This window comes from Pempheris klunzingeri, chromosome 12 (assembly GCF_042242105.1).
Source record: "Pempheris klunzingeri isolate RE-2024b chromosome 12, fPemKlu1.hap1, whole genome shotgun sequence".
In the NCBI taxonomy this organism is placed as follows: Eukaryota; Metazoa; Chordata; class Actinopteri; order Acropomatiformes; family Pempheridae; genus Pempheris; species Pempheris klunzingeri.
This window is the reverse complement of record NC_092023.1, coordinates 20,132,198-20,149,770: the sequence shown is the minus strand read 5'-3', so window position 1 is coordinate 20,149,770 and position 17,573 is coordinate 20,132,198. Positions and strand designations below refer to the sequence as shown.

Sequence of the window (17,573 nt, the reverse complement as noted above, 5' to 3'; positions counted from 1 at the left end):
GTCCTAATGGGAAAACAAAGATGAAGATAGTCCTTTCATTCCTCACTTTATATAAGGGATGTTTTCAGGGTTAAGACTTGGTTAGGTGAGGATTAGGGTTAAGAAATGAAGGGCAATAAAAGTCCAGAAAAGTATAGAAAAACTTGTAGGCTGGTGTGGCTCTTTGTTCCCAAACTGCAAACACAATCAATCAAGGCTATCTGAAGCTGTCAAGGGCATGGCGTCTGACAAAGTACGTGACAGTTATTTCTATCCTTTCAGAGACCATGAGATGATCAGGCATTTCATGCCAATCACTTGTGACTAATTTCCTCTCCTTCATGTACTGTGTGTGTCAATGAGATTAAAGAGTCTGGGATTATATGTAATGGGATTACTGCAAAGCGATTGCTGAGACTTGTTGGTGTAATCAGTTACAGTTACTGAAAGTAGGCTACATTTTAAATTAGGAATAGCCTGAAAAAGGAAAGGGGGTCATAGTTGCACTAATTTAATATACAATGAAAGAACAGCTAAATGATGATTATAATATACACATGGTTCTTTCATTCTTATCTGTCCTCAGCACTCTGCAGGTCTATTAGTCAAAATAAAGTTACACTGGAATAATGTGAACTAATCAACATTTTTAATAAGATTTTGGATGTCAGCTGCTTTTAACTGATTTACTCCTTCATGTACTGTTTGAGTGAGGATCAGGGACTAAATGTAATGGGATTACTGTGACTTGATAGTTGCTGTTACAGATGCTGAAAGCAGTGTAGATTTTGAGGGAAGGGGGATAGAAGGGGTTATAGGTGCAATCTTTGTCATTCCCATGTTGTTCCATGATCAAAATAATTAACTGAAAGATGAAGGTAATTCTTTAAAGTGAGCGTGTTTGTCTTTCTCCGCTTTTTTAAAGCCCATTGCAGGTTGAAGACCTTAAGGTTAGGAGTAGTGTTAAATACTGAAGATCAGTAAAGGTTCAGAGCTATATTGTTAGTCAGAGTTATTGAAGAGTTTACATTTTTTGGACGAGACACAAAGGAAATAGTGAGTGGGGATGGGTACCTGGAATAAATGGCTGAGGGAGAAATTATCATTTGTGCTTAGCTATAATAAAACTTTTCAGGTCTGATAAATCATCTGTGTTAGGGCTAGCGCACCACACTCACTACATGGTCAAGGGGGATTTCATGTTCACATGCATTTACTGCATACATTTTAAAGTCTGATGTATGTCCAATATGAAATATGAATATGAAATTATGAAAATGTGACGTGATCTCTGTGTGTATGAAATTAAATAAAGACGTTGACTTCCAGACAATTTTCCATAACTTACTTTTTCCAAATCCTGCAGCATCCTTTACCTCTGTGTAATAGAAAACACATTAGAACAAGCATATGAGATACTTTTCAAACAAGCAAAACAAACTAAAAATAATAAAATAATGCACAGTATTATTGAATGTTACATGTAGTTATAGTTGTTAAATGTGTGTGAAAAACCTTTATTTAGCCCATACGTACATATTGTATTGTGTTCAAATAGCAGATAACGTGGCAACAGAAGACTTAAGACGGTTATTGTCAAAATGTGTGTCAGTAAGTTGATTTCACACTATTCTACAGTTGTGATGATGACTTTGACTTTGACTAAAAATTCACTGAAAACACTGAAATGTTTTCACGTGAACCTGGAGGTCAGAAAGTTTGTGGACTCAGAAACATAAAAAAACAAGATGTTATGGCACATAAAATGAATAAATATGTAATACTCTGTACTATTTATAGCAAATTTAAGTACATTTTGTACAAACAGTAGTCTGAGTGCTGTCTGGTTGCAGCTTCAATGGAAGAGATACAACTCACAGAAATCGGACAGATTGTACAAAAACGTTAAGTCTGTCAGTTTGATATAAAACAATGCTGAATCTTAAATATTTCCTCCTCATTTGAAAAGTCCTAATGTCCTGCGTTTTTAAAGTTTTCTGTTTCCTCAAACCTTCTGATGATTGCAGGTTTACATGAAAATATTAGAGATACATTTGATATTTAGATCTAGGTTTAACATTTAGGTTTCATATTTGAAATTTAGATTTAACACTAGCATTATATTCAATATATAGCCTGTATTTACAGGAAGTATTACAAATAAGGGACTTAAAAATTCACACCACCGTTTTAAAACATCATTATTATTATTATTATTAGTAGTAGTAGAATTAGTATTAGTATTAGTATTACATAGTGTATCCATAGACTGTATGTAGTTCTAATATTCTTCTATGCAGTCTATGATGATATCAAGGTTTTGTGGGGGAGATTAATCATCACAACACCAGAATAATGTGAAATCATCTCACTTCTGTCAAGTTGCTGTTTGGGCCCATTTGACGTCTCCTATGTGTTACTGTTGCTTTTCCTAAAAACTACAACCGGACTACAACAGTCATGGAGGGAGTTTGTCACGTGATTGCAAAACAGTGATTACGCAGTTTCGATCACTGGCTATTGTAGGTTGTGGTTTTTTTTTTGCAGCTCAGTGTCCACAAACACTCCCCAGTGACTCCTCTCATGTCACAACCCTATCCACCCACCCACCTACCCACCCCCGCCACTGAACTGTCTAATGTGCACGAGGACTGAAGGCTCAGCTGCTGCCCTCTGGACTCCTGATCGCTGTCAGTCCACAGTGGTGACTGGTGTGTGTGTGTGTGTTTGTGTGTGTGTGTGTGTGTGTGCGTGCGTGTGTGTGTGTGCAGGCTGCTGCAGCCCCGCGGAGAGCTCTGTAACTCTCTCCCAGCGGCGAACAGCGATCGATGGATTTCCAAAAACTGTGCACTCTTGAAACTTTTAAGCAGCTCTGGAGTCACTACGGTCATGGGGGAAAGTTACAAGACATGATCGAGGAGGAGTTCTCTCGGATTAAAGGTAATGCTTGTGTGCAGCCATGAGCGGCAGTGACAGGCCGGTCGGCGCAGTGAACTCACTCCCACTGTGTTGTAAACAGGAATAACATATCTGGATCATGCAGCAGCTACTCTGTACCCTGAGTCTCTGGTCAGGGACTACTGCCTGGATATTTCAAGAAACGTGTACGGTGAGAGAAGTGTTATTTTTACGAGTTTATTACTTTATACTTGATTATTACTTACTTTTTTTTATTCAAAAGTGTTATGTGTCCCAACAGGAAACCCTCACAGCCATAACCCCAGCAGCAGATTGTCACATGACACCGTGGAGAGAGTCAGATACAGGTAAAGTGGTCTGTGTCCTCTCTGAACCCTTTATAATGGGCCCATGTGACCTCTTTGAATGGTACTTTGCTGGGTCAAATGAGTGAAAAACAGGATATTTTCTTACAGGGTATTGCAGCATTTTAACACCACCCCTGAGGAGTACTATGTGATTTTCACTTCTGGATGTACAGCCTCTCTCAAATTAGTGGCTGAGAGCTTCCCCTGGAGGCCACACACCGAGAGCGAGGCAGGGAGTCGCTTCTGCTACCTCACTGATAGCCATACCTCTGTAGTTGGTATACGAGGGCTCACCTCAGGCCGGGGGGTAGTTGCCCTGCCTGTCTCCCCGCAGGAAGTGGAAAACAGGGCAAAGGATGAGGCTCGAGGAGAAGATGTTACTTGCCAGACGCCGCACCTCTTCTGCTACCCAGCACAGAGTAACTTCTCTGGGAGGAAGTATCCCCTCAGCCATGTGAAAGGCATCCAGGCGAGACGCCTCTACCCAGCGTGTGACCACCAAGGCCGCTGGTTTGTGCTGCTGGATGCAGCCTCTCATGTCAGCTGTTCCCCTCTAAACCTACAGGACTGCCCTGCTGATTTCATCCCCATCTCCTTCTACAAGATGTTTGGCTTCCCTACAGGTCTGGGGGCCCTTCTTGTCCGCAACGACGCAGCAGGCATACTAAAAAAGACTTATTTTGGAGGAGGCACAGCAGCAGCTTACCTTTCTGGAGAAGATTATTATGTGCATGCGGAAAACATTTCTGACAGGTAAAGCGCTGTACAAACCTGCCAAATTCAAGACATTCTCTGAAAGCTCACAGTCGCGTCTACAGCTCCTGCATCCGCACTCTGAAATCCAATGTTTACTTTCTCCCCGATAAAGATTTGAGGATGGGACTGTCTCTTTCTTGGACATCATTGCTGTAAATCATGGTTTTGAATCTCTTTACAGAATCACAGGTACTGTAGCACACTCATTTAATAGAACAGTCATAATGCATATGTCAGGTGTTCTGCTTCAGGTTAACATGAACAGCATCCCTGTCTCTTTGCCTTCAGGGGGCATGCACAACATCCAGCAGCACACATTTGGCTTGGCACGCTACACTTACATGCTGCTGTCAAGTCTTTGCCATGGCAACGGGCGACCAGTGGCTCAGATATACGCTGAAGGCCAGTTTGAGAGTCCAAGCACACAGGGAGCAATCCTTAACTTCAACCTTGTGGATTCTCATGGACAGATAATTGGGTATTCTCAGGTGCATTCAATAAGTAGGATTTACTGCTATATGACGACAGTTTAATTACTGCATGTTTATGCGCAGGCAGTGCCGGTGAATATTAAAACAATCCCTCCCTTCCTCCTCAGGTGGACAGAATGGCCAGTCTGTACGATATTCACTTGCGCACAGGTTGCTTCTGCAACACTGGAGCCTGTCAGGCCTTCCTCGGGATCACGAATCAGCAGATAAAAAGAAACCTGCAGGTAAGAGATCAAGGAATAGGAAAAATGTCACAGTCCGTTAGGGGCATGTGGAGGTAGAAGAAAGCATTTTCTTTTTCTCTTCAAGGCTGGCCACGTCTGTGGAGACACCATCGACCTGGTGGACGGGCAGCCGACCGGATCTGTTCGTGTGTCCTTTGGCTACATGTCAACTTTTGAGGACTGTCAAAAGTTCCTGAACTTTGTTGCTGAGTGCTTCGTGGAGAAACCGGTCACAGTGGACCAAGTGAAACTAGAGAAGCTAAAAACAGCCCCAGCAGCATCCCAGGGCTTACGTGAAGATTGTCCAATGAGAATCACAAATGGATACCTACATAAAGTAGATGAGGAGAAGCCTAAGAAAGCATCAGTGAGTGCGTTTGGACGCGGAGCCTCAAACAGCCACGGGGAGGCTCGGACTCTCACCAATATCTACATATATCCCATCAAATCATGTGGAGCATTTGAGGTTTGAAGATCGCCCAAACATTTGTGTCTCTCTCCCTTCTCTGTCTCTCCCTGTCTGTGTTTTGATGTGGTTCTGTGCTGTTCGTCATGCAGGTCCACGACTGGCCGGTGGGACCGCTGGGTTTACTGTATGACAGAGGCTGGATGGTGGTGAATGGAAACGGCGTGTGCTTGAGTCAGAAGAGAGAGGCGCGTTTGTGCCTCATTCACCCACAAGTCCACCTGCCCTCAAACAAATTGCTCCTGCAGGCATCAGGTCAGACAGTCTGTCAGCGGCTCAGTGGAAAAAAAAAAAAACACACCGCTTAACCAAAAGAAATTTCAATCAGTCGGATTTTCTGCTAGAAAGTCTCTTTGTTAGAGGATTTATATGTTTTTTTTCCATTGCCCTGCAGGGATGGATACCATTTCGGTTCCCTTGGAAAACAACATTCAAATGCACCCTAGCTTTCGGGTGTGTCAGAGTAAAGTTTGTGGTGACAGGTGAGCTGGCAATGTTAAAACATCTGAAAGCAACCGCTGCAGGAAAAAACAGTGACACATATCATTTGTTCCATATTTTTCACTCATGTCAATCCAGTCTGTTGCTCTTGATGTTAGCTTGCACTGGATGGTATTATAAGGCCTCTTGCTCTCAATTCCATGTGAAATTCTGATTATTTTTCATTTTTAATGAGCACGAGATTATATTATTCTCCTCAGATACCTGCATGACGAGTCACAAGTTTAAAAAAAAAAGCTTCTCATTCAGGTACTCTTGGATTAGATGCCGCACCAAATAGCAAGCAGCATCAAACTCTGTAGATTTCCCCCTGGGCCAGAACATAATCCTCCTCCTTCCCCCCAGGGTGGAGACTGTCGACTGTGGGGATGAGGCTGCATCGTGGCTTTCAGACTTCCTTGGACAGCCTTGCCGCCTGATAAGACAAAGTCCTGATTTTACTCGAGATGTGAAGAAGAGGCCTAGTGGGGGTACCTGTATAAACATTCACCTGTTCTGCCTGGCTCTTACTTGTTTACCCTGGATTTATTGTTCGTACTGTCTATGAGCAATGCAAGGTCACGTCCCCTGCTAATACTAAACTACAGGCTGTTGTGGCTGTGACCTTGCTCTGCTGCAGACTTTGAATTCAGAAATTTCATCTTTTTCTGCTTCTCCTTTAGTTTGCCTTAAACGCATCAGTTTACTGTGTAAAAGAAAATGAGAAATTCAGGATGAGGGTGGACGGCATAATTATATATGCTAGTGGTTCTTCTGTATCGAAAAGATACTGTAACAATATCCAGTTTTATGTCAGTAATAGCTGAAATAAGACAGCTTATGAACATATTTCAAACAAGGCAGGAAGTGTAGATGAAGCAGTACTTCAGTTCGCCTCTTAAAGCTGTGGGGGTCATCGTGAGACAATAAGGGATTTGTGAAACAGCAAAGACTTTAATATTCTGTCTATAACAAAGAGACTATTTCCCTCCATTACTTTCATTCACCCATTCCATTTACGTGCTTTTTCATGTCCAGAACCACAGAAGCCATTATGCATCTGTTTTCACAGTCTGAGTCTGAATACTCTGAATGACAAGTAAGCTGAGCTAAACTGAGCCCTTTAAAGTCTGTAACTGCATTAGACTTTTGCTGGCAATGCAGTGATTTTTTTTTAATCTGTGTGATGAATTCAGCCTTTTATCCACAGGACGAGCTGGTTCCCATTAAGCTGTTTTATTCATGAAAAGGAATACTTGCTAAATCACAATGTATATCGATATTTGACAAAACAATCTAATCATAAGGCCCATTGAGTGGCTGTTCTGGAGCTTTTGATCGTACCACCCAGTCTTTCACAGCAGATAGTTTGCCCAGTTATCACTGAATTGTAGATTTACATTTTCTAAGGAATTCAAGGACTTGTTGTTGATGTAAAAGTTGAGAGTGCCATTGCTGTATAAAATTACATACACAAAGATAGAAAATTGTATCCATATCGGCCACCCCTGATTAATGTTTGTTGAATTAATAGCGCACATTTTGACCAACATAATCAAATTTATGACACACATTTTCCACCCTCTGTATGACAATAGAACCTCAATTTTCAGGCTCCTTGAGGGGGTAGGCTGCTCAAACCAGGGTTTGAAATGTTTTCTGCAACTGGAATAAATCACTGTAGTAATATATAGTGTCTGTCCCTTCTAGCTGCCACCTCCACATCCCTCTCCCTGGTGAATGAAGCTCAATATCTCATGATCAACCGTGCCAGTGTGGAGCTCATTCAGAGACTAATGAGCAGCAGGTTTGAACACATCATGTGTTATTCAGCACACACAATGCTCTAGTGAAGAACATCAGGATGCGCCTATGCCCATACATTTACGTGTCAGTGGATAATTTACGTCGCGCCGCAAAATGACATGCAATTTCCACATTCCCTTTCTCAGGCAGGATGATTCTGAAGGCGATCGGCTCCTCGACACACAGAATGTCATTAGCCGCTTCCGGGCCAATTTAGTCATCACTGGAGTAGAAGCATTTGAGGAGGATAATTGGTCACACTTGATTATTGGCAACACTCGTTTCATGGTGGGCTGACACTTTGAGATAAATGATTAAATCTACAAAAGCACTGAAAGCGAATTTCTCAAAAACTGAATGCGATTCATTATGTTCCCTGTGATTAACCCAAAGGTCGTGGGTCAGTGTGGGAGGTGCCAGATGGTTGGAGTAGACCAGGAGACTGGGACCAGAACAAAAGAGCCACTAATGTCTCTGTCAGCCTACCGCACTGGGAAGGTCAGTCAAAAACAATTACTGCCGGTTCATGTAGATGCCGTGTGTCTGTGTGTGTGTGTGTGTGTAAAGGCAGATGAAGTGCATGTTTCTGCATGAAAAGATAAATCACACCCACTTTGCCTGCTCTTTTATACATATTCTAGGTAACTTTTGGTGTGTACCTGACCCATCAGCTACCAGAGGGCTCCGCTACAGCAAGTGTCCTCTCTACCGGTTCCCTCATACAGCTGGAGTCACACACTTCTTGTAATAATCATCTTTAACATCTTCTTCATCTATTTTGGTGACACCTTGTTTGGTCTTAGTGGACAGTTCTGGACTGCAGGTCCTAAAGATCACCTGCCAGTCACTGTGGGGAGTCTTCATAAATGCTGCCTTTGCCTTTGTCTGTGCTGCCCTGGTAGCTTTTGTGCTCTCAAAAGTGCTTTTCATACCAAGATTTTATTATATTCCAAGTCCGTTTAGCTGGCAAATGAATGAGATCTGTTGTTATGTTCTTAAAATTAAAATTTGAATGTGTTACTGTTATTTGAGCCAAAACATTTCACACTTGATGCAATAATGGTTGCTCATGTTAACCTCCCAGATAGTTCCTCCTGTGTTTATTATATTTATGGAGGTTTATATTGGTATTTATTCAAAATAGGCTGCCACAAATTTAAAACATATTGCTCCAGGTAATGGAAAACCTCTGAGACACTCAGTATATGCTCCCAAATTTAAGCGTCCTTGACCATTTCTTGCCAGTAATAATAAAGAGGACAGAAAATGTGATTCATTAGAAGTATTGAGGTCACAGTGACATGTTTGTATGTAAATTACATATTGTGCCCAACTTAAAATTTCCCCTTCATATTGCTCACCTATGGTGTAGTTATTTAAGGAGCAGTATGATGTGGCTGCCGTGTGTCCCAAGGTTTTGGACTGTTTGCAGCATGTTTACCATCATTTGAGGGTCAATGTGTCTAATTTGCATATAAATTACATGTATAAATGTATGCAGTGATTAGATATAATAGAAAGTGGATTTCAGACAAACGCTGGACTTGATTTGGAGATGGGTGGTATAATGAATGAAGTGCCTACATAAAGTGTCTCAGTAAGGTGTTGGACTACTGAGAGCAGCTTCAGTGCTCCTTGGTGTTGTTTTCTCCAAGTTAGTAGAACTCTACTGGACGGATGAATAGCGTTTTTATGAAACATTTTCTCTCATTTTGTATTTTCATTGGCCCTATTGTATGTTTCACACCATTTTCATAATCATTAAGCCCATCAGTGACTCATTTACTCTGCCTTTAAGGTGTCACTTATTTCTACCTTTTACTAGGCACAGACTCACTGTTAGAGTAGTCTGCACTCTGACAATGATTGCTGCTGATTCTATGTGATACTTCACTTTCTACTGATCTGAAAATATGCTGTCTATTTGAATGTTTTTCAATGTCTGAAATATGTTGAACCAAAGAACTGATGCGATTGCATTATTGCTAATCAAATAAAAAGTGCACTTCAGCATAATTAATCATAGGTTTTAATTGCATTGCAAGAGTCTGATTCTTGTATCACTAAAGATGTGTCAGGTGTTTCGGCTAATGAGGAGCTTCCTCAGATGGAGAGTTTCAGACTGGCCAGCTGCTCCATGCACAGAGGAGAGGAGCTGCTCGTCTTCATTGAGATAGGAAGTGGTGAAATTAGTTTACACTCATTTACTCCACATTAAAAACCTTTACATCAGATTTTTTTATATCCTACTACCTGGATGACAAGTTTTAACTTTAAACACGATATGTCCCCTTAGATGGAGGATCTCTGTGGAAGCAAACATTGTTGAAAAAAACATGCAACATTTACCTTTGAAAAGACCAACGTTCATAGATGAGATTAGCATGATCAAAAAGAACAACAAATATGACTACATGATGACATGACAAAGAAAATAAATAAATGCATTCAAAAAACAGCATAAAATGAGTGTTGATAAGATCCCTTTAGTAATTAGCTTGAAAATACCAATACAATTGAAGAGTGAAATAAACATATGACAAGTAGAGTGTATTTATAAATCTATATAAGATAAGATAAGTTAAGCCTTTATTTATCCCACAATGGGGAAATTCCCAGTCAGCAGCAGTTCACACATACAGAAGTATAAATATATAAAAAATATGTAAAGAAAAAAGAAGAAATAAGATATGGAAAAAAGAAAGGGAATAAAATATATATATATGTATACATGTACAGTATATACAAAAAATGATTGTATGTTGTATGTAATTGTATCCCACTGTTCACTACAACATTTTTCCCATCTCATATTGTCTTGTGCCACTTTCTAATGGTCTGAGCTGAGAATACTCTGTGCTTCCATCACTGATACTCAACAACATGCAGGCTGCAGTACTTCAGTCTGAACCTCAGACCGGAAACAGGCTGCTCACTGCTATCAAACACAACGTATGCTGTTTTTAAGGTGGCCTTACTAGGAACACGTGCTTTGTAATAAACCTTACAGTAGGAAGAGCCGTGCCACCTTAACAGCCGCACAGTTGCCGCCCCTTTACGTCGGTCAATCTGCACTTTGGTCAAACTTTGTGCTGATTGCTTGCGTCAGAAAGACTGCGGAAGAAAAACTGCTGAATTAACCATTGAAGTTAATTTTACTTTGATAATACTGCAGTCACATGATGAGAAAGAGGGTCGTGAAACGGGATAAAAACATGTCGGCGGGCAGAGAGGACCAGCGGAAGGAGGGGACGCCGTGAGTTAACGTTAGCTAAGTGCACCAGTGTCAACCATCATTAAAACTACCTGTGGACATGCAGGCTGGTTGTTTGGGTCGCCTCAGGTACCGTCCTCAAGGTGTATATAAGCTACATATCCAGGTGGGATAAACATTGGTCAGGATCATTAATCATTATTCAGAGGTTTGGTTGTAAACCTGAGTAGGTCACATCACTGTGGGACACCTTCCACTAAAGCTTAGGAGGCCTACAGTAGAGTAAAGGCGTTAATTCTGGATAGGCCACAATCTGATGGCTGCTGAAATGAATGACCTCCTATATGTCTCCCTAAAGCGGAGTGGCGAAATCAGTCTCCCACTAAAAGAGTGCTAAAAGGGCTCTTCTGGCTGATTAGAGTGCTAATGGAGGGGGTGGGATGTATTGTCCATTAATTGGCAATAGTCTGAATAGCATCCTCTTTTCTGCTGTTGCCTCTAGGGAGTCGAGGCTGTCTTCCTGATTAGATTATTCAGTTCTTCTTTCCCATATTAATGCATATTAATGCTCCAACCACAGACTGGTAGGACATATGCAGAGCTGCTCCGTACATGCCAATGGACCTGACTGTACATTCTCATGCACGTCTGTTGCACCAGTTTTATTGGGACCTTTTCTGCCTGCATGGAGCTGCAGGTGATTGTTTTTGCACCACTCAAGTTATCCGCCTCACCATCATCCTCCTGCCATCCTTGACTGATACACCCCATAGAGGCGTCCAATACATCCACAATCAAATCTTTACTTTACTGAATCACCATTGTTACTGACTGAATCAGCGAGCTCCTCTCTGATGACTGAGAGCGCTGTTGTCAGCTCAGCTGTGATTCACACATGGACCGTGGATTCACAGAATGTTACTTCCGTGTTAAAAGACAGTGAAAGCAACAGAAACGATCATAATCTGATAACTCGTTCATTAACAATAGGCTGCTGAGCTATTAACCTCAGAAACAGTGCCTGTATAGGCTGTGTTTTTGTGACAACTTGAATTAGCAACCAACTGAAGGTACTACAATACTTAAGACAGTCAGGATCAGTGCTGAACATTGGGCCTTATAAACAGTGATGTGTTCGCTTACTGGCATGCTTACTGAAGGACGTGATCTGTGAGGCGACAAACTACATAGCCAGTGACTACGAATCTTTGAACTCAATCAAATGATGTGATTTGAATCAGAAAAGTGATTTGTGATTTCCACCTCAAACGCCTCACAACTGCAGCAAAAAAGCAGAGCAGATTTGCAGCTGAAGAGAGGCGGGAGTGAAACATTTCCCGTGTTGATTTGGCGTTGTGACACCTGCTCAGATCGGACATGTGTTGATCAGGGAGCATGAGCTGATCTGGCTCTCAAGAGGGGATTTAAAGTCACCAATAATCAATAATAACTATTCTTAAACGAACAGATGGTGAAGCATAGTCTGTTCTTGTTTGGCTTAAAAAATGAAAAAACAACGATGTTTGAGTAATTTGGAGATCACTCAGAGGCTTCTCAAGGGGCCCCGGGGTGGGGGGTGGGGGGGGTCATCTGCCTTTGCTGACATAAGATATGTAAGCTAGTGGTCAGATGGTCAGCAAGCACATTGGTTTTGTGTCTCTCTCTGGCTGTTCTCAGGTCCCGAAGATGGCTGAAAAGAGGCTTATTGGCCCTCTGTGTTATCTTCATTTTGTTGCCTTTCTCGCTCAGAATCCCAGAATTAATCCAGCACCTTGTTTACGCTCACAGAAGTAAGTGAATCCTCTAGGTGCCTCTTGGAAGTACTGTAAATCCTCACGTTGCTCACCAAAAAAGGGCCCACCTCTCTTCTTTCCCTGTTTGTAGTCAGGTTGCCATTCTTTGTTGACCTCTCCCGGCCTGCTGATCTCTCCCTTAATCACACCATCAACATGTACTTAACATCAGAGGAAGGCATCTCCCTTGGCGTATGGTGAGTGTAAGCCAAGTTCAACATTCTTTCTTCTTTTTCTAGCATAGATATAAAAAGGCTAAGACTTTTTTTGTTAATGATCCAATTGTCCAGTTGTGTCTCCAAGCGGGTGTGTTGTTTTGAACTCTTGAAGGCACACTGTACCTGAAAGCCAGTGGAAGGAGGCACAGGGGAAGGACTTGGCTTGGTACCAGCACAGCTTAAGCGATGGAAGTCCAGTTTTCATATATCTTCACGGGAACACAGGCACAAGGTATGATAAATAATGCATTTGTATTATAGCTGGCTCCTGAAGAAGCAGAGAGAAAAAGTGCCACACAGCTAGATGTATTAGCTATTTTGTTTTCGGGAACACCAATTTATTGCCGCTCGTGTTGTTTGTGAATCATCCCAATAGGGCAGCCACTCATCGGGTGGGAGTGGCAAAAGTGAGTGATCGCCAACACAAACATATTAGTCTTTGGAGGCTAATCAAGGTATTAAAGTCTTGATAGCCACTCTGATGACAAATAAGCATTCTGTGCCAACAGGTATTGAGTGCACTTGGTTACCACGTGCTGGTGCCTGACTACAGAGGTTGGTGCAAATTAAGATTTATGGATCCACCTCTAAACATATTTTCCATCTCTATACTTCTTTGCTTTCTTATTGATCATAATACACAACCCTCTCAGGTTGATTCAATATCATTTGCAGCCACTTGATTGCTGTAGAGTAATGCAGCTCTGCTTGATGAGCTGTTTGTTGTAAGGCAGTTAAAAGGCAGCGGTTCAACCTGAGGTCAGCCTCTAGTGCAGGTTTTCCTCTGAGTGGCTGCCCCCTGGCGGCAGTGGGGAGCAGCTCTGTGGTCTGACAGTGAGCAGTAGTTGATGTGAGAAACTCTGGCAGGGTTTGGAGATTCCACCGGGGAGCCGATGGAAGCCGGTCTGACCACTGATGCCCTCTACTTGTACAACTGGGTCAAAGCACGCAGTGGAAACAGCCTGGTCGTCTTCTGGGGACACTCTCTTGGCACTGGGTCAGTAGACAATAACTTTTGGATTTTCTAAAGTAAAAAGTACTTTTTTTAAAAGGCTAAAGTATTACACTTTTAACCTTTAAGTAATAGCCAACATATACACCTCAATGACACGTTATTTATGTAACAGACAGCACCTTATAGCAGTTAGCATGAGGTGCTGGCCCCCCCACGGCCCTCTAAGGATAAGTGGCATAGATAATGGATGACTAGACAGTGGGAGAAACAGGAGAGACTATAACTACAAGCAGGGTACTTTCGAATAATTGTATTTAGCTACTTTTCATGTTTTCTGCTTGCACAATGAAGTATTTAATTGGCATCTGACCACATCATCAGTGAAGTACACAGCAGATTCATGACAGCAATGACTGAAATTAGCCAACAGCTACAGTAAGCCTGCCACTGTCAGGAATAGTTGTTAGTGGTTGTTAATAGAACGTGAAGCTGTTGCTCTTGTATTTCCGGGCAGAGTGGCCACCAACACTGCAGTGAAACTGACTGAGCAAGGTAAGGTTTGGCTGCCGGTGAGCTTCAGCTAATAGAAATAAGAGGAAACAATTCCAACAGCTCGACATGAAGTCTATTTCCTCTTCTTCTCAGGGGTGGTTTTAGATGGTGTCATCCTGGAGGGCGCATTCAACAGTGCTCGACAGCAGATACCAGTTCATCCTTTTGCCTGGGTAAAACACTTTTGATATTTGGTTTGTTCATTTCATGTGGAAGTTGCTGGAACGTTATAACCTTTCAATGTGCTTTTTTCTTTCTGTTTAAAGTATTACTGGACGTTTCCAGGCTTTACGGACTTTTTCCCAGAGCCATGGGCACAAAACAAGGTTGTTTTTCCAACTGAAGAAAAGTACGTTTTTATAAAATGGTCACATGCTGGTTATAGGCAACATTCAAATATTAAAGGATACATAATGTCATTGATCAGCTATTAGCTTTGTTATTACCAGTGAAAATCAATGACTTGATGTGTGTTTTTGTTACTCTGCAGTCTGAAGAAAATGAGAAGCCCAATCCTTTTCCTTCATGCAGGGGATGATCACCTGGTTCCCCTTCACATTGCTCAGCAGGTATTACTGGCACAGAAAGCTTACAGCTATAAACTACTAAGTGTCTTTTCTGGGATAAGTTTGTGTTTTAGGTGGACTGTCTTTATTTTCTCCCAGATGTACAAAGTAGCAGCGAGTGCCCAGAGCGCAGAGCGAGTCAAGCTGGTGCCATTTGATGCTTCTCTGGGGTACCTGCACAACGGCTTATACAGAGACCCTCATCTGCCTGACATCATAAAGTGAGGCAACATTTCACCAACAACACTTACAGTTCTCTGAAAACATACAACATATTCTCAGAGCTCTACACACAAATCCAAAAACGCCCGCACAAAAGGTAAAACTGACACACACACGCCATTGTAAGTAAAGGTACCGTATGTCAAAGAACCAGTTGAACACAGATGTGCTCAATGTAAAACACGACTACGAATGGAAAACATTTATGTGAAAGCCTCATCAGGAGACTTGTGCCTTCTCTTCATTACTTTGTTTTCTAAAGCACTTTGGAATGTTAAGAAGAGTGCTATACAGATAATGTTTATTATTACTATTTGCATGTTCAGTTTTATATTTACTGCACATGTTGGCAGCATTTTTTAAAACACGAACATAAAACACACAAGTATACTGTCATATCAACATTTTGTTTTATTTAATTTTTCTCCCCAAAATACCATGTACTTCCCAACAGACACAAAGAAAGATTTGTAGTGTGTTCTACATACAGAACAAGTAACAAAAAAAATAAATACTGTATACTGTAAAACATTACCATCTTCAGGCAAAACAGAAAGTGGAGAAGATGACAGGAGATACATTCCTGAAAAGAGTGGTTGGACAGTGAACCAGATGGTGAACCATGGTGACCACATGGTCAACCTGCGTGACCATCACATCGTAATTGATGGCTATCCTCGGTCTTGCTCTCACTCCTCTTGCTCCAATGTTGGCATCCATTGCTTTTTTACTGGAGCACCGATTGGTAACTGAACTGTTCAGCACGTGTTTGCCCATGTGCAGACTCGGAGTGGATGGTACGACGTTTAAGTTTAACATTTGAATGGCTGGATGTTCCACGTAGACACAAGATTCTTTTCATGAGGAATCGGCCAAATGTGAAGCAGGAACTGTGTGTTTAAGAAGTGGTTCAGGGGCTTGGTACATGTTACAGGTTGTGGTTGTTGTGTCTCCAGTACCGCTGGTAGTGTGTAAACAGCTGAGAAACACTGTAAAATGATTCTGCTCTGGCCTGGCCGTCTGTTACATGATCTTTCTTATTTACCAACGTGCACATCTCATCGTGTCTCTTCTGCAGGACGTTCGTGCTGTCGCTGTAATGCTGAGAAGATGACTGAGGAAACACAGACTTCAGATGCAGAGCACTGATTTTATTTTGTTATATTTGTCTTTACGGCTGCATATCTGTTGCATACTCGTGATTTACTTTAAATGTTGTGTGTTTGCGCTCAGTTACAATTGTTCAAAATAAGATTCAGGGATTTTGTTTCTTATTTGTAGGTAATTTATTCTGAATTATTATAACTAGAAATAACAATTCCCATCAGACATTCAGTTTGGATGAGCCATTGTTACAGTAGGTGCCCTCTACTGTGGATTGTTTTGAGCTGATCTAGCTCATCTATAACACTTCATAATGAGTTTGGTAATCCAAGGCTTAAGATGTCATATTTCATATTTCCTAATAATACAGCAGAACAGCTGGGAATCCTTGTGATCACAAGTGTGATTTTAGACAAAAACACTATATAAATTGCATTCTGATAAATGTACAGAATCTGCGTTCAAATCAAATTGCATTGCATTAGAATTATAATAAATGCTCTACCTGTTTGTGTCAATGGTCTGTGTTCATTAGTCTGTCTTCTACATTAAGTGGCAGTGGTCTCCTGCAGAGAGTCTGGAGGAGTTCACCTTGTAGAATTCACGTAACACCACTTAACCTCATAAAGCCACAATAAATTAATTCAGGAACATGCAGCACCATTTAAACATACCTTAAACAATCCATTCAATGGCAGATTTATGTGGAAACCTTTAGAGACTAGAGTAGTTCTGCTCTCAGCATTGCAACCGTCCTTGTGCTGCAAAATGTACTCAAAACAAAACTTGATTGAAAAAGATACCCACCAACCTGTGTTCCTTTCAAATAAATAGTATAGTAATGTTCCCAATGTCAGGAACACTTGTATATATACTTAATCTTAGCTAGCTACTCCATGTTGAATATACTGTATTTTTCTACAAAGTCTCAATGCACACCTATTATACTTAGTACCTGTTTTGAATAATAGAATGTTATTGTACATCAATAAGTAACAGAGGGAGAATCATTAAAAAAAAAGCCATTTCAGCTTCATTTTGTACTAATACACACATACATTTATATACTGTATATTGGTGTCAAATAGATGTATTTTATAGTATGTGTTCATAGACACGTTTGCAGAGTGGTATCTTTAAAGAGAAATGACACTGGAGTACCTTTGAACGGCTGTTATAGATGGAGCAAAAAGCACGGCATTTATTTTATGATACTTGGCTGGTGTGGTTCTGATAAGAGAACTGAAGCCATTACAGGTTTCTGGCTAATTGTATATAGGAGCATGAAAGCAGTACAATCTCAAAATGTATGGTTGGGGTTATTGTAAACAGGCTTGGGTAGTAATCAGATTACAAAAAATAAGTAACTATAAACAGCACAGATTACATTTGAAAAATATGCACTTAGATTATAGTTACAATGTCATTGGTTACTTGATTACATTTTTGATTACGTCTCGTCTAAATTTGGCTTTTTTTTT

At 41.1% G+C, this 17,573-nt stretch overlaps 2 protein-coding genes across 4 annotated transcripts; both read left to right on the top strand.

The window, feature by feature from the left end:
- The first annotated feature begins 2,726 nt into the window (after nucleotides 1-2,726).
- On the top strand, nucleotides 2,727-8,538 carry mocos (molybdenum cofactor sulfurase). Of its 3 annotated transcripts, none has more exons than XM_070840914.1 (15): nucleotides 2,727-2,919; nucleotides 2,999-3,088; nucleotides 3,179-3,245; nucleotides 3,354-3,998; nucleotides 4,114-4,190; nucleotides 4,290-4,489; nucleotides 4,600-4,716; nucleotides 4,802-5,182; nucleotides 5,275-5,437; nucleotides 5,577-5,664; nucleotides 6,029-6,153; nucleotides 7,373-7,469; nucleotides 7,615-7,756; nucleotides 7,862-7,966; nucleotides 8,110-8,538. In XM_070840914.1, the coding sequence occupies exons 1-15, from the start codon at nucleotides 2,808-2,810 to the stop codon at nucleotides 8,227-8,229; spliced, it is 2,529 nt and encodes an 842-aa protein (XP_070697015.1). In that variant the 5' UTR covers nucleotides 2,727-2,807; the 3' UTR covers nucleotides 8,230-8,538. The 3 variants fall into 3 exon arrangements, with proteins under 3 accessions (XP_070697015.1, XP_070697014.1, XP_070697013.1); XM_070840913.1 differs by having other exon boundaries at nucleotides 3,161-3,245; nucleotides 6,029-6,147; XM_070840912.1 differs by having other exon boundaries at nucleotides 3,161-3,245.
- A 2,017-nt stretch (nucleotides 8,539-10,555) lies between these two features.
- Nucleotides 10,556-16,517, top strand: LOC139210787 (lysophosphatidylserine lipase ABHD12). The gene is made up of 13 exons (XM_070840940.1): nucleotides 10,556-10,724; nucleotides 12,360-12,472; nucleotides 12,567-12,672; nucleotides 12,806-12,925; nucleotides 13,070-13,100; nucleotides 13,203-13,248; nucleotides 13,561-13,690; nucleotides 14,163-14,200; nucleotides 14,294-14,373; nucleotides 14,467-14,549; nucleotides 14,691-14,769; nucleotides 14,866-14,987; nucleotides 16,067-16,517. Exons 1-13 carry the CDS (start codon nucleotides 10,648-10,650, stop codon nucleotides 16,086-16,088), a joined length of 1,047 nt encoding a protein of 348 aa, XP_070697041.1. The 5' UTR covers nucleotides 10,556-10,647; the 3' UTR covers nucleotides 16,089-16,517.
- The last annotated feature ends 1,056 nt before the right edge of the window (nucleotides 16,518-17,573 follow it).

Bases quoted from the DNA above. Each gene is read 5' to 3' on its own strand.
- mocos (XM_070840912.1), top strand. From the start codon at position 2,808: ATGGATTTCCAAAAACTGTGCACTCTTGAAACTTTTAAGCAGCTCTGG. The intron at 5,183-5,274 runs GTTTGAAGATCG...TTCGTCATGCAG, and splicing joins AATCATGTGGAGCATTTGAG to GTCCACGACTGGCCGGTGGG. The intron at 7,757-7,861 runs GTGGGCTGACAC...ATTAACCCAAAG, and splicing joins TTGGCAACACTCGTTTCATG to GTCGTGGGTCAGTGTGGGAG.
- LOC139210787 (XM_070840940.1), top strand. From the start codon at position 10,648: ATGATGAGAAAGAGGGTCGTGAAACGGGATAAAAACATGTCGGCGGGC. The intron at 13,249-13,560 runs GTTGGTGCAAAT...AAACTCTGGCAG, and splicing joins GCTGGTGCCTGACTACAGAG to GGTTTGGAGATTCCACCGGG. The intron at 14,201-14,293 runs GTAAGGTTTGGC...TCTTCTTCTCAG, and splicing joins AGTGAAACTGACTGAGCAAG to GGGTGGTTTTAGATGGTGTC.